The sequence below is a fragment of the Marmota flaviventris genome, chromosome 14, assembly GCF_047511675.1.
Source record: "Marmota flaviventris isolate mMarFla1 chromosome 14, mMarFla1.hap1, whole genome shotgun sequence".
In the NCBI taxonomy this organism is placed as follows: Eukaryota; Metazoa; Chordata; class Mammalia; order Rodentia; family Sciuridae; genus Marmota; species Marmota flaviventris.
The window spans coordinates 51,619,661-51,645,459 of NC_092511.1; the positions used below are offsets into that span (position 1 = coordinate 51,619,661).

Genomic DNA, 25,799 nt, shown 5'->3' on the forward strand with positions numbered 1-25,799 from the left:
TGCCATTCATTGGGCACTAGGTGATAACATACCTTTGTTTATCTCTCCCTCTCTACACACACAAAGATACACAATCTTTTTTTTTTTTTTGGTACTAGGGATTGATCCAGATGTGCTTTACCACTGAGTTACTTCCCCAGTCCTTCTCATTTTTTTTTAAATTTTTAGTTGGACATAATACATTTATTTACTTATCTATGTGATGCTGAGGATTGAACCCAGGGCTTCACACATGCTAGGTGAGTGCTCTACCACTGAGCCACAACTCCAGCTTTATTTTGAAACAGGGTCTCCTCCTTAAGTAGCCCAGCTGGCCTCAAACTTGTTGTCCTCTTGCTTTAGCCTCATGGTTTGCTGGGATTACAGGTATGTGCAATTGTGCCTGGTACTAACTTATATTATTCTCTTTATTCATTTAGTTTACCTTCCTAGATAGATTAGACATTTACTAAAATGTATCGATAGCATCTTATTCCTCCTCATAGAGCCAGCACCAAGTAATGCCCTGATGATGACTGCATTTCTCTCAAAACACTTCTTACTTTTCTGTCATCAACCCTCTTACTTGTTCACGGGGGTATTTTTGTGTAGTTTGGGATGTTTTGTTTATATAGTTCAAAGATCTGTATTGTAATGTTTTCATAGGACAGCTGATTTTTAAAAAATAGGTTGGCTCTTGATTTTAGACAAACATTTAAATCCTGCAATAAGATGGTTATTCTCTTGTTGATGATCTCTATGAGTATAAAATTAGCGAACTCTTTCAGAAACTGGTTCAACATTTGTCTCTCAGTGGTCAATGAATTCTTTTAATGGCTACACAAAACTACCCAGCTTTAATTTAAACATGTATTTTTAAAAATTTATTTGTTATTTTTAGATATACATGACAGTATAGTATATTTTGATATACTTATACAAACATGGAGTATACTTTATTCTAATTAGGATCCCAGTCTTGTGGTTGTATGTGATGTGAAGATTCATTGTAGTGTATTCATGTTTGTACATAGGAACGTTGTGTCAGATTAATTCTATTGTCTTATTCCTATCTCTACTCCCTTCCCTCCATTCCCCTTTGTCTAATCCACTGAACTTTTATTCTTCTGTCTCCCTGTTGTGTTAGCTTCCACCAATGTTTATAGCAGCTCAATTCACAACAGTTAAGCATGTTTTTAAAAAGTTTTCCATAGACCATAAAAAGAACTCAGTATTTGGTGTGTTTTTTTAAAATAATAATCATTACCCCATAAACTTGACATTTTTGAGCTAAACAACTTAATTTTTAAAAACTTAAAAAAAAGACACTATGTTTCACTATGTTAGACATCGTCACACTTTCCTGAATCCATGCCAAAGTTTTCATAGAAAGGAAAAAAAAACTTTTATAGCAGGAGTCTTAAGATTTATAATGTAGTTTCTTGATTGACATCTAAAGAGATTAGTGCAATGAAGTGCTTACTTCAGACTGTTGGAAAAATAAACAATTGGTATATTTTTTAAAAAAGCCAGTATTAATGCTTTAGTTTCTTGTCAACTATGACAGTTTCCATCTCTGAACTATATTGTCTTAGTCTAGATGAGGGGATTCACAAACTATATGAAGAACCAGGGAGTAAATATTTAGGCTTTGTGAGCTAAGAAACAAAATTGAAGACACTGTGTAAATACTTAAATAACAAGAAAAATTTTTATTAATGAAATTTAAACTATAGTAGTAATAATTAAATTTTAAAAAATATATCTAATGAGAATAGGGGGTATATCATTGCATTTAATGGGGATTCAAAGTTAATGTTTTTTTCTCAACAAACTCAACTGCAAAAGTTCATGTAAATGTTGATCTCTGGTATTTTATTTTTGAAAATGCCTTTTCAAAAAAATAAGTACTACCAGTTATTATTGATAACAATCCATGAACAGCATCTATTTTATAGAATTCTATTAGGTTCTTCTCTTAATATTTACCTTTTAGCATGTCATTACAAGCCAGGCAGAGTGGTGCATACCTGTAATTCCAGTGACTTGGGAAGTTGAGGCAGGAGGATCTCAAGTTCAAGGCTAGCCTCAGCAACTTAGCAAGATCCTGGCTCAAGAAAATAAAAAGGTCTGGAAATGTAGCTGAGTGGTGGAATGCTCCTGTATTTATTCCCTACACACAAAGCAGAATCATGTGACTATGTTGTAGGTTATTCACTTCCAATGAAAGGTTAGGTGGGAGCTTCTCAATTCTACTGTTGATGGATTTTGAAATATAAAAAGTTCTTCTGCTTTTGTAGCCAGCTCCAAAAAACACCACCAGGATTAAGGAAACTGGTAGTTCCAGTTTTCTAGGATTAAGCAGGATCACCAGGATTTGAGACTGTAAGTGCTAAAACTGGGATAGTTCTTGTTTGTTTTTGATACTGGGTCTCAAGGTATTGCTCAAGTTGGGCTCTAATGATCATCCCACCTTGTGCCATCATACCCAGTAAATATATCTATTTGAAATTTGTAGGGACATAGATTTCATTTTGTTTTAACTTTTTAAAATACCTATTTATTTATTTTTTATGTGGTGCTGAGGATTGAACCCAGTGCCTTGAATGTGCTAGGCAAGCGCTCCACTGCTGAGCCACAACCCCAGCCCTTGTTTTAACTCTTGACAGTAAGTACAACCTAACATTATTTAGACAATCTCAATTAACACTGAAATGGATTAAGAAGCATTATCAAGTTTGCAGCAAAAACTGATTTCCAAAGCCATTTAGTCTGATAAGTGGTTAATGGTGCTTCTTTTCATTCAGAAAAATTTCAGTCTTAGTATTGAACTTAAAAAAAAAAATCACAAATTTTTGCCAGGTTTTTGAACTTCTGTGTGATAGAAAGTCCAGATATTCAACCTCTATTTTTGACGAAAATTCTCAAAACTGATAACAGTTAAACCCAAAGTGAATGAAGTTCACTATTGACATTGCTGGTTTAGTAACATATAACAGGGTAAAATATTTTCTGCAAAGCACATAATGATGAGGAACAAATACAGTAAAGAACCATAGGATTTGAGAAACATAGTAAATTTGAACAACAAAGTCTTTTTCCTCTGCATATGTTTCATCATCAGTTGTGAAAAATCTTATCAGATTATGTTTTAGGTTAATTAGAGTTTCTTTTTAAAAAAAATAATAAATATTTTTAATTTTAAAAAATATTCTTGCCTTTTTAATTAAAAAAAATTTTAGTTGTTGATGGACCTTTAATTTACTTATGTGGTGCTAAGAATTGAACCCAGTGCTTCACACATGCTAAGCAAGTGTTATACCACTGAGCCACAATCCCAGTCTTTTTTCTTTTTTAATATTCTTTTAAAATATTTTTTCACACAGACTATTTAATGAGGCTGAGTCTTTAATTACTTCAAATTTGCGCTTGCCTCACATGTGTGAGGCACTGGGTTCATTCCTCAGCATCACATAAAAATAAATAAAATGAAGGTATTTTGTCCATCTACAACTGGAAAAACAAACAAATAGCCAGGTGTAGTGGTGCATGTCTATAACCCCGGTGACTTGGGAGGCTGAGACAGGAGGATCACAAGTTCAAAGCCAGCCCCAGCAATTTAGCAAGGCCCTATGCAATTTATGGAGACCCTTTCTCAAAATAAAAAATAAAAAGGGCTGACCATATAGCTCAGTGGTAAAGCATCTCTGGGTTCAATTCTGAAAGAGGGGGGAGGGGGAGAGGGAGAGAAAGAGAGAAAGACAAGTCAAAAATCTTGGCTATTAAAGTCACAATAAAATAAAATGTTCAGTTGTAAGTCTAAGAATACACCATGTTGAAGACAGAATCTTATCTCAGAACTAGAAGATAGTTGCTGGCCTTGAACATCAAGATTATATTAATGAAAAGAAAATAAGTAACCATGACCAGAATATACAAGAACTCTGGGAGAATATTAAAAGACCAAATTTAAGAATCATTGGATGCAAGCTAACAGCATGGATAAGCCTCTTTAGGTAAATAGTAACAGAAATTTTTCTAAACCTTCAGAATAAGATAGACATCCAGATTCAGAAGGCATTCACAACCCCAAATAGACAAGATTAAAAAAGAAGCTCTCCATGTCACATTGTAATTAAAATGCCTAACATACAAAATAAGTATAGAATTTCTTCTTAAATATTTATTTTTTAGATTTGCAATTGGACACAATACCTTTATTTCACTTACTTATTTTTATGTGGTGCTGAGGATCAAACTCTGGGCCCTGCACTTGCTAGGTAAGAGCTCTACTACAGCTGAGCTTACAACCCCAGCCCAAGGATAGAATAAAAAGCCTCAAGAGAAAAATGTCAAGTCAGAGGCAAGCTGAACAGCATTACATCTCATTTCTCAGCACAAACTCTAAAATCTAGACAGACTTGGAATGATATATTTCAAGCCCTGAAAAAAAAAAAAAACTGTCAACCAAGATTGCTATATCCAGCAAAGATATTGTTCAGAATTCAAGAAAAAATAAAACCCAAGATAAAGGGAAACTAAAAGAATTCATAACTAAGCCAGCACTACAGAAAACACTTAAATACTAAAACAACAACAATAAAAAAACAAACCTAAACCACTAAATACACAAAAAGAAATAAAAACCTCCAAAGTGAAAGTGAAAAGGATGGCAATTAATATATCCAGTAAATAGAACCTGAAAACAAGCAGGATACTCTTATATCTGACAAAATTAATCAGAAAAGACAAATAAGGTAACTTCATTCTGGTAAAGGGAAAAATTCAACAAGAAGATGTAATGATAGTAAATATTTATGCCCTAATCATTGGTGCACCTAATTAGATAAAATATACTACTTGAATTAAAGACACAGATAGACCCCAGTACAATAAACACTGGAATACTGGGTGATTTCAAAATACCTCTCTCATCAATTGATGGGTGTTCCACACATGAACTCAGTAGAAACTTTTTTTTTTTTTTTTGGGAGGGGGGTACCAAGGATTTAACTCAGGGCCACTTAACCACTGAGGTACATCCCCAGCCCTTTTTATATTGAGACAGGATCTCATTGAGTTTCTTAGAGCCTCGCTAAGTTGCCAAGGCTGGTTTTGAAATTGCAATCCTCCTGCTTCAGCTTCTTAAGCCACTGGGATTACAGGCAAGTGCCATCATGCCCAGCCAGTAAGAACTTTTGATACCTAAAAATATTATAAATCAAATGGACTTAATATGACACTTGTAGAATATTTCACTAACAAGAGCCAAATTCACTTTCTATTCAGCTGCTCATGGAACTTTCTCCAAAACATACCATATGTTCAGCCCCCAAACAAATATAAAAAAATTGATATAATTTCTTGCATCTTATCGTATTTATCATAATGGAATGTAATTAGAAATCAACACCCCCCAAAAACCCCCACAGAAACTACATAAACACATGGAAATTAAACAATATGTTTCTGAATGATGAATGGGTGACAGAAGAAATCAGGAGAGAAATTAAAAAATTCTTAGATTCAAATGAGATTAGTGATACCAGATGCAGGCTGAGATAGGAGGATCGAGAGTTCAAAGCTAGCCTCAGCAACAGTAAGGTACTAAGCAACTCAGTGAGACTTTGTCTCTAAATAAAATACAAAATAGGGCTGGGGATATGGCTCAGTCATCAAGTGCCCCTGAGTTCAATCCTGGCACACACATACACACACACACACAAAGAAACAAAAACCAAAAACAACATGCCAGATGCTCTGGGACAGTATGAAGGTAGTTCAAAGAAGTTTATAGCTATCAGTGCCTACATCAGAAAATCAGAAAGATTTCAAATAAGCAATCTAATTATGAATCTGAAGGCCCTTGAAAAATAAACCAATTCGAAAAACAGTAGAAGGAACAAAATAAGTAAGATCAGAGCTGAAATCAATGAAATAGAGATTTAAAAAACACAAAGGATCAATGAAAGAGTTCTTTGAAAAAATGAACAAAGATCAACAAACTCTTAGGTAAACTACTGAAAGAAAAAGAGAAAAGACCCAAATTAATAAGAGATTAAAAAGGAGAAATCACCTCAGACATCACGGAAATCCAGAGGATAATTAGCGAGTATTTTGAAAATTTATACTCCAATAAATTGGAAAACCTGGAAGAAATGGATACATTTCTATACATGCATGACATGTCAAAATAGAATCAAGAGGACATAGAAAAGCTACAGGCCAATAATTAGCAATGAGATAGAAACAGTAATAAAAAGTCTTTCAACAAAGAAAAGCCTAGAATCAGTTGGATTCTCAGCTGAATTTTACCAGACCTTTAAAAGAGAACTAATGCCAATACTCCTATTTTTATTCCATGAAATAGAAGGGGATGGAACCCTTCCAAATTCATTCTATGAAGCCAGTATCACCCTCATACCAAAATCAGATAAGCTCACATTGAGGAAAGAAAACTACAGATCAATATCCCTGATGAACTTAGATACAAAAAATCTTTAATAAAATTTTAGCAAGTCATATCAATAACATATTAAGAAGATTTTACATCATGACCAAGTTGGTTTTATTCCAGGGTTACCAGGAAGATTCAGCATGTGTAAATCAATAACTATAATGTATCACATAAATAGAATTAAGGACAAAAATCAAAGTCTCAATAGATTCAGAGAAAGTCTTTGACAAAATTCATTACCCATTTATGATAAAAACACTGCAGAAACTAGGGATAGAAGGAATTTATCAACATCAGAAAGGGTATAGGAGATAAACTCAAAGTCAACCTCATAGTGAATAGGGAAAAACAAAACACTTCCTTTGAAATATGGAACAAGACAAGAATGTATACTTTCACCACTCTTGAATTCAATATAGTGCTAGAAGTTTTAACCACAGCAATTAGGCAAGAGATAGGAAAAAAAATGGAAAGGAGAGGAAGGGGACTAAGGAAAGTAAGGAGGAAGGGAAAGGGAACATACTAGGGAATGATATTGGTCAAATTATATTATCACAGCATGTACATGTATGGATATTTAACAATGAATCCCACCATTATGTATAATTATAATGCAATAATAAAAATATGGAGAAAAAAGTTATTTTAATGAGGTCCTGAGATCTAAAACAAAACAAAACCAAACAGTTTTGTTGCTTGTTTTAAAGTGCAAGACACAATCAAAATTCTTTTTGAAATCGGGGCAATGTAGATTATATCTGTAACTTATTATATAGACTGTGACATCAAATTAAATTGATATGATGAGACTTGCTTTCCAAAAAAGACTTGCTTATTGTATACTGTTCTCATTAATTTTATAAGATGACTGCTAAGTTATTGGATAAGCTCTTTTTAGTGCCTGAACAAGCAAGTGTTCGGTACTAAGTTGACCCACTATGATGTTTTATTTAATTAATACATGTATGTATGTACGTACACAAGCACATGCTAGGAATTGAACCCAGGGGCACTTTACCACTGAGCTACGTCTCTAGCTCCCCACTTTGTTATTTTCAGTGTTTTAAAAAATTGTTCTTTTTAGATATACACAACAGTATATTTTGACATATTATACATATATGGAGCATAACTTCCCATTCTTGAGGTTGTACATGATGTGGAATTATACTGGTTATGTATTCATATATAAACATAGGAAAGTTATGGCTGATTCATTCTAGTGTCTTTCCTATTCTATCTCCCCTCCATTCCCTTTATTCCCCTTTGTCTAATCCAATGAACTTCTATTTTTCCCTCTCCACCTGCCTTATTATGTGTTAGCATTCACATATTAGAGAGAACATTTGGCTTTAAGGTTTTTGGGATTGCCATCAAATGCCATAATTTCATTCTTCCTTAAGGCTGAGTAATATTCCTTTATGTATATACCACATTTTTTAAATCCATTCATCTGTTGAAGGTACCTAGGCTGGTTCCATAGCTTAACTTTTGTGAATTGAACTGCTATAAACATTGATGTGGCTTTGTCACTGTGGTATGCTGATTTTAAGTCTTTGGGGTATATACAGAGGAGTGGGATAACTGGGTCAAATGGTGATTCTGTTACAAATCTGCATACTGCTTTCCAGAGTGGTTGCACCAATTTGCAGTCCCACTAGCAATGTATAAGTGGACATTTTCCCCACATCCTCACGAACATTTATTGTTACTTGTATTCTTTTAAAAAAATTTTTTTAGTTATAGATGGACACAAATCTTATTATTTTTATGTGGTGCTGAGGATCAAACCTAGTGCCTCATCTGTGCGAGGCAGGTGCTCTACCACTGAGCCACAGCCCTATTGTTACTTGTATTCTTGATAATTGCTATTCTGATTGGAGTGAGATGAACCTCAGTGTAGTTTTAATTTACATTTCTTTAATTGCTTGGAGATATTGAACATTTTTTCATATACTTTTCATACACTTTTTGACCATTTGTATTTCTTCTTCTGTAAAGTGCCTTTTTAGTTCCTTTGCCCATTTATTGATTGGGTTTTGATGTTAAGTTTTTTGAGTTCTTTGTATATCCCAGAGATCAGTGCTCTGAGATACAGGTGGCAAAGATTTTCTTCCATTCTGTAGGCTCCCTGTTCATGTTCTTGTTTCCCTTGCTGTGAAGAAACTTTTTAGTGTGATACTACCCTTTCATTGAGTCTTGATTTTACTTCTTGTCTTTTAGGAGTCTTATTGAGGAAGTCAGTTCCTAAGCAAATATGATGGAAAGTTGGGCCTACTTTTTCTTCTGATAGGCCCAGGGTCTCTGACCTAATGTCTAGGTCCTTGATCCACTTTGAATTGAGTTTTGTACAGGGTGAGATATAGGGGTTTAATTTCATTTTGCTACATATGGATTTCCAGTTTTCCTAGCACCATTTGTTAAAAAGGCTATCTTTTTTTTTCCAATATATGTTTATGACACCTTTGTCCAGTATGAGATAACTATATTTATGTGGGTTTGTCTTTGAGTCTTCTATTTTGTACCATGGGTCTTCATGTATGTTTTGGTGTCAATATCATGTCATTTTTTGTGGCTCTGTAGTATAATTTTATAGCTCTGTAGTATAATTTAAGGTCTGGTATTATGCCTCCTGCTTCACTTTTCTTGCTGAGGATTGCTTTGGCTATTCTGGGTCTTTTATTTTTTCAAATCAATTTCATGATTGCTTTTTCTATTTCTATGAAGAATGTCATTGGAATTTTAATAGGAATTGCATTAAATCTGTACATTGCTTTTGACAATATTTTTATTTTGACAATATTTAAAAAAATTTTTTTAGTTATAGATGGACAGAATACCTTTATTTTGTTTATTCATTTTTATGTGGTGTTGAGGATTGAATCCAGTGCCTCATATGTGCGAGGCAGGCGCTCTAAGTTACAAAGCCAGCCCCCATTTTAAAGACACTGACAGATTTCTAGAGATGATTGACCTACCCAAACTGAATCCAGAGGACATAGATAATTTAAACAAATCAATTTCAAACAATGAAATTAAAGATGCCATTAAAATTCTACCAACAAAGAAAAGCCCAGGACCATTGGATTCTCAGCTGAGTTCTACCACTTTCAGTGAAGAACTAATACCAATCCTCCTCAAATTATTCTATGAAATAGAAAAGGAAGAACCCTTACACACTCATTCTATAAAGCTAGTATCACCCTGATACCAAAACCAGAAAAAGACACATCAAGGAAAGAAAACTTCAGAACAATATCCCTGATGAACATTGATACAAAAATTCTTAATAAAATACTGCCAAATCACATTCAAAATTCTTAATAAAATACTACTGGCAAATCACATATAAAACATACTAAAAGATAGTGCACCACACTTGATCCCAGGGATCAAGATTGGTTCAACATATGGAAATCAATAATACATACACACACCCCCACGTTTGCATGCATGCACTTGTGCACACATGTTAAACCCAAGACCAACATCATTCTAAATGGAGGAAAAATTGAAAGCATTCCCTCTGAAAATTGGAACAAGACAAGGATGCTCTCTTTCACCACTTCTATTCAACACAGTCCTTGAAATTCTAGCCACAGCAATTAGGCAAAGAAAGAAATTAAAGGGATAAGAATAGGAAAAGAAGAACTCAAACAATTTGCTGGTGACATGATTCTATATTTAGAAGACCCAAAAAACTTTCACCATAATACTTCTAGAACTATAAATGAATTCAGCAAAGTAGCAGGATACAAAATTAACACCTAAAAATCAACTATGTTTCTATACATCAATGGTGAATCAACTGAAAAGAGAAATTAGGAAACTTTCCCACTCAAAATATCCTCAAAAACAAACAAACAAACAAAAAATCTTGGAAATCAATCTATCCCCTTTTTAAAAAAGTTTCTTAAAAAATTGAGAAAGGATCTCACTGAGTTGCTGAGGATATTGCTGTGTTGCTGAGGCTAGCCTCACATTTGTGATCCTCCAGCCTCCTGAATCCTTTGGGATTTTAGTTCTATGCCAGTGTGTCTAGCTTATGATGTTTTAAAGAGTAATAACTGTGATCATTAGTCTCTGAAGTTCCTTACAATTCATACTCATTAGGTGTCTGGTTTAAACACACCCAGTTTCTATTATTCTCAAAAGTATTACTTTGAGCTTTCTGCCTAAATTAGGTAAGAAGTCAGTCTTAGTTCAGTGTTACTCAATTTGTGGGATAAGGACCAAAAACTCATCTGAAAATCATTATTGCTGGTCTGTGAACTATTTATTATAGGTGTTTAAAAATAAGTAATGCATTGAGAAAAAACAAGAATTTTTTTACTGCCGTTCCATAGGATAATTTTATATATGTTTAATCTAATAAAATTTTTGGATATTACTTTGTAAAGTATATGAAAAACAAAATAAATGCAAAGGTATTGATCCATTTTGGAAACTCAGAAAAATGGGAATGGAACCACCATTTGACCCAGCTATCCCACTCCTTGGTTTATACCCAAAGGACTTAAAATCATACTATAGTGACGCAGCCACATCAATGTTTGTAGCAGCTCAATTCATAACAGCTAGACTATGAAACCAACCTAGGTGTCCCTCAATAGATGAATGGATAAAGAAAATGTGGTATATATACTCAATGTAATATTACTTTAAAGAAGAATAAAATTATGGAATTTGCCAGTAAATGGTTGGAGTTGGAGAATATCATGCTAAGCAAAACAAGCCAATCCCACAAAACCAAAGGCTGAATGTTTACTCTAATATGTGGATGCTAATTCACAATGAGGCAGGGGGCACTAGGGAAGAATAGATACCTTAGATTAGGTAGAGGGAGAGGATGTGGGGATAGGAAAGATAGTAGAATGAAACAGATATTATTACTGTATGTATAATGTGACTGCATGACCAACATGATTCTGCAACATGTCCATTCAGAAAAACGAGGAATTATATCCCATTATGTATGATATATCAAAGTGCATAAATGCATTCTACTGTCATGTATAACTAATTAAAACAAATAAAAAATTAAAAAAAAGAAATTTAAAAAATGAAACAAGACTGGTTCTCCTCTACAGATTTTGTTTCATGTACAATTTCTGTAAAGATACAAGGAAAGAATTATTAACAGTTTCTTTTTTTGGCTAATTTCCACTTACTCTTTCAAACTTCAATTTTCAATATAATTTTCAGCTTTGCAAACTTGGTCAACAATATTAGGGTTTTTATTTTTGCTTTTCTGTGTACAGTATTAAATTAGTTTGCATAGCTTCCTTATCAAACCTTACCTCTATAGAATTCTTGCCTATTTATTTTGTTAAAATATATCACCTTCAAGATGGTTTTATACTGTGTAAATAAATTTGGCTAAGCTAGAACCATGTTTCCCAGAACATTCTTTCCCGTGTATTTCCATGTTAGAAATGAACAAAGAAAAATGTGTGCAAGATTTGGAAGGAGGAAGTGAAATATCAGCCATAACCCTTTGAATATTTTTATGGTGCCGACAGATTCCAACTTGTCTTCCCTCTGTACATTTTCATGTCCAGCTAATATTACCCCTGATGAGAGAGAACTCCTGCCTGACTGCCTTTGAGCTGGGACATGAGTTTTCTCTTTTTACTCTTCCTGGGGCTCAAGCCTGCTGGCCTTCACTGCACTATTGGCTAACTAACCACACTGTTGGCTCTCCTAGGTTTCCAGTTTGCCAACTGCAGATCTTAGGACTCGATAGCCTTCCTAATTGTGTGAACCAATTCCTTATAATCGATCAGTCTCTCTGTCTCTGTACACACACACACTCCCTTCCTGTTGGTTCTCCTTCTTTGACGATACTTGACTAATACCACCCATATTCATCATTTTTTTTAACTGCACTTTGGTGCTTAAGAGTTGCAGCTCACATATAATAGGGCAGAAAGAGAGGATAAGATTTGATATCTATTCATCTATATTAGATGGCTTAAAAGAATTTCTTTTATCTGTCTACTATTTCCAAAATGGTTATTATTAAGGCTATCAAGATCTAAAGAGGGCAAGAGGATTCAGTGGGTTAGAGTACAAAGAAGGCAAAGAGAATATTATAGAAAGAAATAATCAACAATGTCAAATGCTTTTAGAGGTGATATGGAGGAAATCTAATCATATTGATATTAACATGTTTTGGGTGATGAGGAAGTAGAAACAGTTAAGAATTGTGGAGTAGTGCCAAAGAAGGCTGGATGGAGATGATATGGACAGATTATAATGGTCTAAACAGGTTAAGGTCACTTTATGGGCAGCATAGAGAATGCATCAAAGAATTTTACTACATTTCTAGCAGCTATTTACCATGAATACCTTGTAGGCAACATTATATTTTCTATTTCTACTGAACAACATAGTTTCTGGCATATAATAGGAGTTCAATAAATGTTTGTTGAAGTGTTGGATAAAGGATTTCAACAAGAGATCCAACATGGCGGCCGGCAAGGAAGCAGCACTTTCAGTATTTCCACATTAACCGGATCAGAAACACCCATTAAAACAGCTACATTCTACCTACTGAGGAACTTCTAGCAAAATTCCGCTGAAAGGAGACCTGCCAGGAATTAGTAAGTTATATTAGAGGTGACAGTTGGCCCCAGACAAGTGAATCTTGGCCGGCCGCGGGCGCAGAGGTCCAATCCCGCAGCCACCGCCCAACCGGCTCTGCAAGCGGCCCCCGGCGGCCTGGGGCAGCGAGAAGGGTCCCCGCCTGGCCCGGCAGACAGCCCCCGCCATCCCGGCTCTCCTGGTGGCCCCGCTCGCTCTGTGATGGGCCACCCCGCCCGCCCGGCTCTTAGCCACGAGGCCGCTGCCTACCGGGTTCTACAAGCAGCCCCCGGCGGCCGGCGCGGCGAGAAGGTTCCCCGCCGGGCCTGGCAAATGGCCTGCGCCCTCCTGGCTCTGCTAACGGCCCCCCCCCGCCCTCCCGGCTCTGCTGGCGGCCTCGCCCCCGGCCAGCGCAGGCTCGGCTCTGCAGGCGGCCCCCGGCAGCCCGCGCAGCGAGAAGGGTCCCCGCCTGGCCCAGCAGACGGCCTGTGCCCTCCCGGCTCTGCTAATGCCCCGCCCACACGGCTAACGGCCCCGCCCACCCGGCAAACGGGCCCCCCGCCCTCCGGGCTCTGCTGGCGCCCCGCCCGCGGCCAGTGCCAGCCCGGCTCTGCAGGCGGCCCCCAGCGGCCCCGCGTGGCGAGAAGGGTCCCTGCCCAGCAGACGGCCTGTGCCCTTCCGGCTCTGCTAACGGCCCCGCCCCCACTGCGAACGGCCCCACCCACCCGGCAAACGGCTCCCCCCCCCCCGCCCCCCCGAGAGGACGTGAAGGAAATCTAACCAAGCATTTATGAAATAGCGAACTGGGAACTAAAACCAGAGATTGTGTCAGACCAGAGACAAGCCAGTTCCACCCCTCCCTTCGGACACTCCAGCAAGGAGGCAGGGGCCCGCCATAGCAGAGAGGGGAAGTCACCAAAGTTCGGCCAAAGAGATTCCTTCCCAGCGGAATCTACTTTAGCAGGTGTGTGACTCCCACCTGCATCAGATACAAACAACCGGGAAACTTCAAAATCTCTCCGTGGGCGTGACCGTAAGGGCCAAAGGACTTTCGACCCCCAACTCCCAATACTGCCAGTGACGTGGGCGTGACTGTAGGGGCGGAGGGAAGCAGAGAAGACTCCCCACCCCCAACTCCCCCAACCGCCAACTGAGAGGGCGTGACGGTAGGGGCGGAGGGAAACAGAGGACACTCCAGACCCCCAACTCCTCCTACCGCCAGCGGAGTGGTCGTGATTGTAGGGGCTGAGGGAAGCAGAGGGGATCCTTGACCCCCAACTCCCATTACCACCAGTGGTGACACCAATGGTCTTAGCCGCCAGACTCTGAAGGTGTGCCCACCAAAGGGGTCCGGAAAAATTAAACTATTGACTCCCAGAACACAGCTCCACAGCACTGGGGCTTAGATGAATGACAGAGAGAGTGCTCAGTCATTAGGGAAATAGAGCACTCGGAGGGGCTGAAAGTGTAAACAAATCCTTGGAGAACCTCCTCCGGTGCACAGGACCTGGCTGGCTGGCAGGAGGAAGGGGAGGAGGGGCCGTAGAAGTTAAACGGCGCTGGACCAACAGGATTGAGAGACTCCCAGGAGCCGCCTTACAGGGATTGCTGTTGACACATTGAGGGCAAATCTCAGCCCGGAGGGCACAGCTTTGCCTACGGGAAGAGAAGAAAATGGATCTCTAAGACCTAATTTTATTTTATTTTTTCTCTCCCTTTTTCCCTCTTTCTCTCCCCTTCCAAGTTTTATTGTTCTTTCCATTCTCCTCTATGCTATCTAACTCCCCCTCCTTCTTTCTTTTCAAGAGCACCTTCCTTCCCCTTCCCCCCAACTTTCATCCCAAGCATTACGTCCTCCATTTCGTGTAACTGTCTAAATGCAAACAGGTGAACGTTTCGAGGCCATCTATAGTGCTCCTAAATACCTAGCTACTACCAACACCCTGATCCAATTGACGGTTAGCATCCCCCTTCAGTAGAGCAATCTTCTAAAGTAGCCAAGACATACTAACCCTTATACCTTCATAGCACCTAACCTAAAGTCCTAAGAACAAAAAACAAATCACTATATGCATACAAAATCCGGAAGCCCTTTATAAATTGAATGAATCAGCTCTAAAGTACAATAAAGCCCAACATCTATAGGCATAATCTCCCACCACAAAGGAGAGACAACAGATATAAACAAAGCCAAAACAAATGTATAGGAGAAAGCAGTTACAAAGCAGTCAAACAGAGCTGGAAAGTAACGTGAACAACATGAAAAAACCAGGGAAAAAAGGAGTACAGATAATGCAGGACAACTTAAATCTACAGGAGGACCTAGAAGCATCAGAAATATGGACAGGGAAAGAAATCAAGGCATACCTAACTCAGATGGAACGGAATTTTAGAGAAGACATGAGACAGCAAATCCAAGAATTGAAAGTATATTTTGAAAACCAACTAAACAAACAATTCAAACTGCAAAGAACAAGCTTTACCAGGAGATAGAGATCTTAAAAAAAACCAAACAGTGATTTTAGAAATGCAAGAAATCATAAACCAGATTAAAAATGCTAACGAGAATATTACAAATAGACTAGATCAAGTAGAAGTCAGAACATCAGATAATGAAGACAAAGTTTATCAACTTGAAAAGAATATAGTCAATACTGAAAAGATGCTTAAATCTCACGAGCAATCTATCCAAGAGATATGGGATCTCATCAAAAAACCAAATTTGAGAGTCATTGGGATAGAAGAAGGCACAGAGATTCAAGCCAAAGGAATGGACAACCTATTGAATGAAATAATCCTAGAAAACTTCCCAGAGATGAAAGATGGAATGGATTGCCAAATCCTGGAAGCCTGCAGGACCCCAAACATCCAAAACTGTAATAGGCCAACTCCAAGACATATAATTATGAAGATAGCCAACATAGAGAACAAGGAGAGAATATTAAAAGCTACGAGGGAAAGGAGGCAGATTACATTCAGGGGTAAACCAATTAGGTTAACGGCTGATTTTTCATCACAGACTTTGAAAGCGAGAAGATCCTGGAACAATGTATTTCAAACGCTGAAAAATAATGGATTCCAACCAAGAATACTGTATCCAGCAAAATTAAGCTTCAGATTTGACAATGAAATTAAAATATTTCACGATAAACAAAAGCTAAAAGATTTCGTAGCCAGAAAACCAGCACTGCAAAGCATTTTGGGCAAAATTCTACAAGAAGAGGAATGGAAAAACAGTGCCCAAAACCAACAGCGGGAGGTATCTCAGTAAAGGGGGAGGAAAACAACCAAAAAGTAAAAACTAGCCAAACTAAAATAAATAAATAAATAAACATGACTGGAAGTACAAATCATATTTCAATTGTAACCTTATATGTTAATGGACTAAACTCACCAATCAAGAGACACAGGATGGTAACCTGGATCAAAAAAACAAATCCAACAATATGCTGCCTTCAGGAGACTCATATGATAGGAAAAGACATACACAGGCTGAAGGTGAAAGGTTGGGAAAAATCATACCACTCACATGGCCCTCGGAAGCAAGAAGGAGTGGCCATACTCATATCGAATAAAATGAACTTCAAACCTAAGTTAATCAAAAGGGATAAAGAAGGACACTATATCCTGTTAAAAGGAACTATTCACCAACAAGACATAACAATTATCAATTTATATGCACCAAATAATGGTGCAGCAACGTTCATAAAACAAACTCTCCTCAAGTTCAAGAGTCAAATTGACCACAACACAATAATTATGGGTGACTTCAACACACCGCTCTCGCCATTAGACAGATCCTCCAGACAAAAGCTGAATAAAGAAACTATAGAATTCAATGACACAATCAATAACCTAGACTTAACTGACATATATAGAATATATCAACCATCATCAAGTGGATACACGTTCTTCTCAGCAGCACATGGATCTTACTCAAAGATAGATCATATATTATGCCATAGGGCAACTCTTAGTAAATATAAAGGAGTGGAGATAATACCATGCACCACATCTGATCATAATGGAATGAAACTGGAAATCAATGAAAAAAGAAGGAAGGAAAAATCCTGCATCACATGGAAAATAAACAATATGTTACTGAATGATCAATGGGTTACAGAAGACATAAAGGAGGAAATCAAAAAATTCTTAGAGATAAACGACAATTCAGACACAACATACCGGAATCTATGGGACACAATGAAAGCAGTTTTAAGAGGGAAATTCATTTCCTGGAGTTCATTCCTCAAAAAAAGAAAAAACCAACAAATAAACGAACTCACACTACATCTCAAAACCCTAGAAAAGGAAGAGCAAAACAACAGCAAATATAGCAGAAGACAAGAAATAATTAAAATCAGAGTGGAAATCAACGAAATTGAAACAAAAAAAAAACCATTGAAAAAATTGATAAAACTAAAAGTTGGTTCTTTGAAAAAATAAATAAGATCGACAGACCCTTAGCCATGCTAACGAAGAGAATAAGAGAGAGAACTCAAATTACTAACATACGGGATGAAAAAGGCAATATCACAACAGACACTACAGAAATACAGAAGATAATGAGAAAGTATTTTGAAACCCTATATTCTAATAAAATAGAAGACAGTGAAGACATAGATAAATTTCTTAAGTCATATGAGCTGCCCAGATTGAGTCAGGAAGACACACACAATTTAAACAGACCAATAACAAAGGAAGAAATAGAAGAAGCCATCAAAAGACTGCCAACCAAAAAAAGCCCTGGACCGGATGGGTATACATCGGAGTTTTACAAAACCTTCAAAGAAGAATTAATACCAATACTTTTCAAGCTATTTCAAGAAATAGAAAAAGAAGGAGCTCTTCCAAATTCATTCTATGAGGCCAACATCACCCTGATCCCGAAACCAGACAAAGACACTTCAAAGAAAGAAAACTACAGACCAATATCTCTAATGAACATAGATGCAAAAATTCTCAATAAAACACTGGCGAATCGAATACAAAAGCATATCAAAAAAAATTGTGCACCATGATCAAGTAGGATTCATCCCTGGGATGCAAGGTTGGTTCAATATATGGAAATCAATAAATATTATTCACCACATCAATAGACTTAAAGATAAGAACCATATGATCATCTCAATAGATGCAGAAAAAGCATTCGACAAAGTACAGCATCCTTTTATGTTCAAAACACTAGAAAAACTGGGGATAACAGGAACTTACCTCAACATTGTAAAAGCTATATATGCTAAGCCTCAGGCTAGCATCATTCTAAATGTTGAAAAACTGAAGGCATTCCCGCTAAAATCTGGAACAAGACAGGGATGCCCTCTCTCACCACTTCTATTTAATTTAGTCCTTGAAATACTAGCCAGAGCAATTAGACAGACAAAAGAAATTAAAGGCATAAAAATAGGAAAAGAAGAACTTAAAATATCACTATTTGCGGACGATATGATCCTATACTTAGAAGACCCAAAAGGGTCTACAAAGAAACTACTAGAACTAATAAATGAATTCAGCAAAGTGGCAGGATATAAAATCAACACGCATAAATCAAAGGCATTCCTGTATATCAGTAACAAAACTTCTGAAATGGAAATGAGGAAAACCACCCCATTCACAATATCCTCAAAAAAATAAAATACTTGGGAATCAACCTAACAAAAGAGGTGAAAGATTTATACAATGAAAACTACAGAACCCTAAAGAGAGAGATAGAAGATCTTAGAAGATGGAAAAATGTACCCTGTTCATGGATAGGCAGAACCAACATCATCAAAATGGCGATATTACCCAAAGTTCTCTACAGGTTCAACGCAATGCCAATCAAAATCCCAACGGCATTTCTGGTAGAAATAGATAAAGCTATCATGAAATTCATATGGAAAAACAAAAGACCCAGAATAGCAAAAGCAATTCTAAGCAGGAAGTGTGAATCGGGAGGTATAGCGATACCAGATTTCAAACTGTACTACAGAGCAATAGTAACAAAAACAGCATGGTACTGGTACCAAAACAGGCAGGTGGACCAATGGTACAGAATAGAGGACACAGAGACCAATCCACAAAATTACAACTTTCTTATATTTGATAAAGGCGCTAAAAGCATGCAATGGAGAAAGGATAGCATCTTCAACAAATGGTGCTGGGAAAACTGGAAATCCATATGCAACAAAATGAAGCTGAACCCCTTTCTCTCGCCATGCATAAAAGTTAATTCAAAATGGATCAAGGAGCTAGATATCAAATCAGAGACTCTGCACCTGATAGAAGAAAAAGTTGGCTCCGATCTACACATTGTGGGGTCGGGCTCCAAATTCCTTAATTGGACGCCCATAGCACAAAAGTTAATAACTAGAATCAACAAATGGGACTTACTCAGACTAAAAAGTTTTTTCTCAGCAAGAGAAACAATAAGAGAGGTAAATAGGGAACCTACATCCTGGGAACAAATCTTTACTCCTCACACTTCAGATAGAGCCCTAATATCCAGAGTATACAAAGAACTCAAAAAATTAAACAACAAGATAACAAACAACCCTATCAACAAATGGGCCAAGGACCTGGACAGACACTTCTCAGAGGAGGACATACAATCTATCAATAAGTACATGAAAAAATGCTCACCATCTCTAGCAGTCAGAGAAATGCAAATCAAAACCACCCTAAGATACCATCTCACTCCAGTAAGATTTGCAGCCATTATGAAGTCAAGCAACAATAAGTGCTGGCGGGGATGTGGGGAAAAGGGTACACTTGTACATTGCTGGTGGAACTGCAAACTGGTGCGGCCAATATGGAAATCAGTATGGAGATTCCTAGGAAAGCTGGGAATGGAACCACCATTTGACCCAGCTATCGCCCTTCTCGGTCTATTCCCTGAGACCTTAAAAGAGCATACTATAGGGATACTGCCACATCAATGATCATGGCAGCACAATTCACAATAGCTAGACTTTGGAATCAACCCAGATGCCCTTCAATAGATGAATGGATTAAAAAACTGTGGCATTTATACACAATGGAGTATTACGCAGCACTAAAAAATGACAAAATCATGGATTTTGCAGGGAAATGGATGGCATTAGAGCAGATTATGCTAAGTGAAGCTAGCCAATCCTTAAAAAACAAATGCCAAATGTCTTCTTTGATATAAAGAGAGCAACTAAGATCAGAACAGGGAAGAAGAGCATGAGGAAAAGATTAACATTAAACAGAGACGAGTTGGGGGAGAGAAAGGGAGAGAGAAGGGAAACTATGGAAATGGAAGGAGACCCTCATTGTTACACAAAATTACATATAAGAGTTTGTGAGGGGAAAGGGGAAAAAAAAACAAGGGAGAGAATTAAACAACAGCAGATGGGGTAGAGAGGGAAGGGGAGGGGGGATAGTTGGGGATAGGAAAGGTAGCAGAATACAACAGTCATTAATATGGTATTATGTAAAAATGTGGATGTGTAACCGATGTGATTCTGCAACTTGTATTTGGGGTAAAAAATGGGAGTTCATAACCCATTTGAATCAAATGTATGGAAGATGATATGTCATGAGCTTTGTAATGTTTTGAACAACCAATTAAAAAAAATAATAAAAAAAAAGGATTTCAACAAGTCATATTTTTTTTTTAATCATGATATCTCTCAAATTTATCCTTTCCTATTCCCACTATCATTTTCACTCAAGGCTTTTACTACTTTATTATAATAAACTTGCTATCTAATTTTTCTCATTTCAATCAACTTGGGAAAGACTACCAGATTAATATTCTTATGCTTTTGATCATTTCACTTACCTGCTTCCTAACGTTCAAATCCACACCACTACCAACTGAAATAAATAGAAACTCTTTCGCCTTACTCCAAAGCCTGTCACACTCTGGCCCATGACCCATATTTCAATCCTTATCTTCCATCACCTTCTTTGTAACTTAGCATCATTAGCTTCATACAGCATTTAAACCTGTGATCTCCTAGTCTAATGCAATGACTATCTCTGTGAAAAAAGACAAAATTCAGTAACTAAAATTAGTTTTGAAATAACACAGGTTTTTAATTACATGCCTTAAACACCATGAAGGAAATTATATTGACCACCCTGATACTTTTTCTTCTTCATTTTTTTTTCTTTTTGAAGTAAAGATTCTGGTTATATTGTAGTCACCTCTTGGCCTATTAACTCCATCTTTTCCTCAAAATTCAAGGAAAAATAGAAACTCAAAAAGGGGAAAAATACCATTTTTCCTACTAAATATCATGTTTTAAAATCATTAATGTGAAATGAATTGTTTTAAATGTTCATTTACCTGCCTATTCTATATGAGAATCATTCTACTGAAATTTGATTTCATAGGTGAGGATTAGCTTCTGAGAAGCTGAAGTGACAATATTTTAGGTCAGTTAGGACTATGTTATATAGGCTTTCTGACATACAGTTGGTAAACCTCAACTTAAGGAAAAAAATATGAGTAGCCATTTTATGCCTGGCACTATATGATACTTCTTAAAATTCATTTTCTCTGCTATCTACTTCTCACAGAGGCTGAAGTTGCTTTCATATATTTCCCTCCTAAACTCTCCAGAAGAAAGTCCATACAAGCATCTTAATTCCACTTGCTTCTCTTATCCTCATCATCTCTCTCTTCCACATTTTGCATTTCAAAATGAATATGGTTTGTCTTTTCTGAAACTCATAATGAAATTTGGTGCCCAGTATAACAGTGTTGAGAGGTGGTGGGGTCTTTAAAAGGTTAAGATGGATTCATGCAGTTTTTTCTTGGGGACTGGATTAGTTACCATGAGAGCAGATTTTATCAAGTAAGGCTGCCCCTTGAGCATGAGGCCCTCCTCAGATGTAGCTGCTGGATCTTGACCTCTGTCCTCCAGAACTGGGCACTAAATAAACTTCTTTCCTCTGCTGTTACCTAGTCTCAGGAATTCTGTTTATAGCATCAGAATATGGACTAAGATAATAGTTCAGCAGAGTAACCTCTTCTTAAAGGGAAAGTAAAAGAAACAGTGGGCCATGCTATATTTATCTTTAGGGAGAGTAAGAAGGGTACCACTGTTAGGGAGTACAGCTGTCTTGAATTATAGTACTTATACATTTCTTTAGTTTCTACTAAACAGGGCAAGAATCATGCCATTTTTATTTGTTATCTCCAGAGCTTGCCTACTCAAATTGTAGTCTCCAGACTAGCTGAGTATGTATCACTTTGAGAGCTTTTTAGAAATGCAGAGTCATGGGTCCCACTCCAGATCTACTGAAAAAGAATCAATGTTTTAACAAGATTCCCAAAGGCATCTGTATTAATTTGTATGCTTATTAAAATTTAGCCTTATTTATAATCAAGTGACTTGGCATTTTATATTACATTAACCAAAAGCAGTCTTAATACTGAGTTTTGAAATGCTCTGGGTTTTCATATTTTAATTCATTTATAGAACACTCTTATAAATTATAACTTTTTGAGGCATTATATTTTGAATAATATTACCTTCTGCATTACAGGTATAAGTCATCAAAGATCCAGCACAGATGTCTTTTTCAGGTCTATTCCTTCTGTCAATTACTTGTCTGTAGTACATGAGTCAAGTAATTAAGAAAGAAAAATTTAAGGTTAGATGCAAGTTGTGGATATAATACTATAAAATTTAATATAAGTAAGGTACTAAACATTTCAAATTTCTACATGTTTTAAAGTGTAATTAAAAATTTCTCTGGAACCTTTCAACAACATAATAATTTTAAAATAATTATTTTAAAAACATGGAAAGTATCTTTCAAGTATTCCACCATTAAATACTTTGTAAGACATTTTGAAGAGTGCTGAAATTAAATTTTAATGTACAGATAAATATATTACATATATATAGTTTTTAAGAGAAATAATCATGGAAACAAAATGTGATGCTCTGAACTCCTGGGTATTATGAAATTAAAGTGAGTGGTAAAAGTTTCATACTTTCCTGATTTCAAAAATAATCCATTATTAGTGTAAAAAACCCCAAATTAACATAATAACAACAATCTAATTATCCGGAGTTCTCTCCTAATTGCTATGGATTTAAAAAATAAACCTGAGATAATTCTGCCTTATAAAATTTAGTCATCAACTTTCACTTATATAATCATTTTTGTCTTTAAATGTATAAAATTATAATACATTAAAATTCATTTAAAGGTGTATAATTCTTTGAATTTTAATAGATGCTTAGATTCATACTATTAACAACAGAACAATCAAAACAGGAAACAGTTTCAACATGTCAAAAAACATCCCTCATACTTGGTAGTCACACTTTCCTTATCCATAACCCCAACAACTACTTACCTTTTCTCTATTAGTTTTGAGTTCAAGAATGTCATATGATTTGAATCATACAAAATGTGACCATTTATATTGTCTCTCATTCAGTATAAGGCCCTTGATATTATCCAAGTTGTATAAATCAACAGTTCATTACTTTTTATTGCTAAGGAGTATTCCATTATATAGCTATATACCAGTTTAGTTATTCATCTGTTGAAGGATATTTATTTTCTCAGGTTATGAAAATTATAAATAAAACTACTATAAACATTCACGTACAGGTTCTTGTGTGAATGTAAGTATTAATTTCTCAAGTCTAAATACTCAAGACTACTAGATCATATGGCAAATATATGCTTAACTTTATAAGAAACTGCTAAACTGTTTCCTAGAATAGCTGTATCATTTTGTATTCTCACCAGCAATGTATGAAAGTTCACGTTACTTTGCATCCTTCCCAGTGTTTGAAATTGTCAGTATTTATGCATATGTATATATACTGACAAATATATAATTATTTTCACACACACACATACTGCAGATATTCTAATAGATATGCAGGAGTATCTCCTAATGGTTTTAATTTTGCATATATCCTTACTGAAGTGTCTGTTCAGGACTTTTGCCCATTTTAATTGGGATATTTTTCTTACTGTTGAGCTTTGAAAGTTCTTTATATGTTCTGGATACATATCCTTCATTGGATATGTGATTTGTAAGTATTTTCTCCCAGCATGTAGCTTGTTATTTTTCTAACAGTGGCTTTTGAAGAATAAAAGGTGTTAAAGTACAGTTTATCAATTAAAACAATGGGTAGTACTTTTAGCAGCTGGTCTGAGAATGTTTTGCTGAATCCTGGATTACAAATATTTCTTTCTATATGTTTTTTTTTAAAGTTGGTAGTTTCAATTTTACATTTAGACCAATTATCTATTTTTTATTTTTGAGAGTATGTTATGAGATTTAGGTTGCCATTCTTTCTTTTTGGCACAAAGATGTCCACCTGTTCCAATACCATTTGTTGAAAAAATAGTTTTTTAAAAAATTGTGTTTTTATATTTGTCAAAAATCAGTTGGAGGGGCTGGGGGGTGGCTTAGTGGTAGAATGCTCGCCTACCATGCATGAGGCACTGGGTTTGATCCTCAGCACCACATAAAAACAAACTAATGTATCCACCTAAACTAAAGATACATACATAAATAAATATTTTTTAAAAAATCACTTGGAGATATTTATATGAGTATTTCTGAAGTCTGTGTTCTTTTTCATTAATATATGTATCTGTCTTCTGCTAATACCACAATTTCTTGATCAGTGTAGCTTTAGATGGGAGAGGCAAACCATAGTAGACAGTCCAAATCCAGTGCTGCATAATACTCGATTGTATATACATGCCACATTTTTTTTATCCATTCATCTATTGAAGGGCATCTAGGTTGGTTCCACAGTCTAGCTATTGTGAATTGTGCTGCTATAAACATTGATGTGGCAGTATCCCGATAGTATGCTCTTTTAAGGTCTTCAGGGAATAGTCCAAGAAGGGCAATAGCTGGGTCAAATGGTGGTTCCATTCCCAGCTTTCCCAGGAATCTCCATACTGCTTTTCAAATTGGCCGCACCAATTTGCAGTCCCACCAGCAAGGTACAAGTGTACCCTTTTCCCCTCATCCTCGCTAGCACTTGTTGTTGTTTGACTTCATAATGGCTGCCAATCTTACTGGAGTGAGATGGTATCTTGGGGTGGTTTTGATTTGCATTTCTCTGACTGCTAGAGATGGTGAGCATTTTTTCATGTACTTGTTGATTGAGTGTGTGTCCTCCTCTGAGAAGCGTCTGTTCAGGTCCTTGGCCCATTTGTTGATTGGGTTGTTTGTTATCTTATTGTTTAATTTTTTTAGTTCTTTGTATACTCTGGATATTAGGGCTCTATCTGAAGTGTGAGGAGTAAAAATTTGTTCCCATGATGTAGGCTCGCTATTTACCTCTCTTATTGTCTCTCTTGCTGAGAAAAAACTTTTTAGTTTAAGTAAGTCCCATTTGTTGATTCTTGTTATTAACTCTTGTGCTATGGGTGTCCTATTAAGGAATTTGGAACCCGACCCCACAATATGTAGATCGGAGCCAACTTTTTCTTCTATCAGATGCAGAGTCTCTGATTTGATATCAAGCTCCTTGATCCATTTTGAGTTAACTTTTGTGCATGGTGAGAGAAAGTGCTTCAGTTTCATTTGTTGCATATGGATTTCCAGTTTTCCCAGCACCAATTGTTGAAGATGCTATCCTTCCTCCATTGCATGCTTTTAGCCCCTTTATCAAATATAAGAAAGTCGTAATTTTGTGGATTGGTCTCTGTGTCCTCTATTCTGTACCATTGGTCCACCTGCCCTGTTTTGGTACCAGTACCATGCTGTTTTTGTTACTATTGCTCTGTAGTATAGTTTGAAATCTGGTATCGCTATGCCGCCTGATTCACA

General features: G+C 36.5%; 1 protein-coding gene across 15 annotated transcripts in view; it reads right to left on the reverse strand.

The window, feature by feature from the left end:
• The window catches only part of Wdpcp (WD repeat containing planar cell polarity effector), a 521,998-nt gene that overhangs the window by 10,245 nt on the left and 485,954 nt on the right, over nucleotides 1–25,799 (reverse strand). For 14 of the 15 annotated variants that reach the window (XM_071601637.1, XM_071601635.1, XM_071601630.1 and 11 more), the window contains one exon: nucleotides 22,509–22,588. In XM_071601637.1, the coding sequence (XP_071457738.1) occupies nucleotides 22,509–22,588 (80 nt within the window). Of the gene's footprint in view, nucleotides 1–2,009; nucleotides 2,087–22,508; nucleotides 22,589–25,799 lie in introns of all 15 variants that reach the window. The other variant, XR_011704348.1, reaches the window with a different exon arrangement.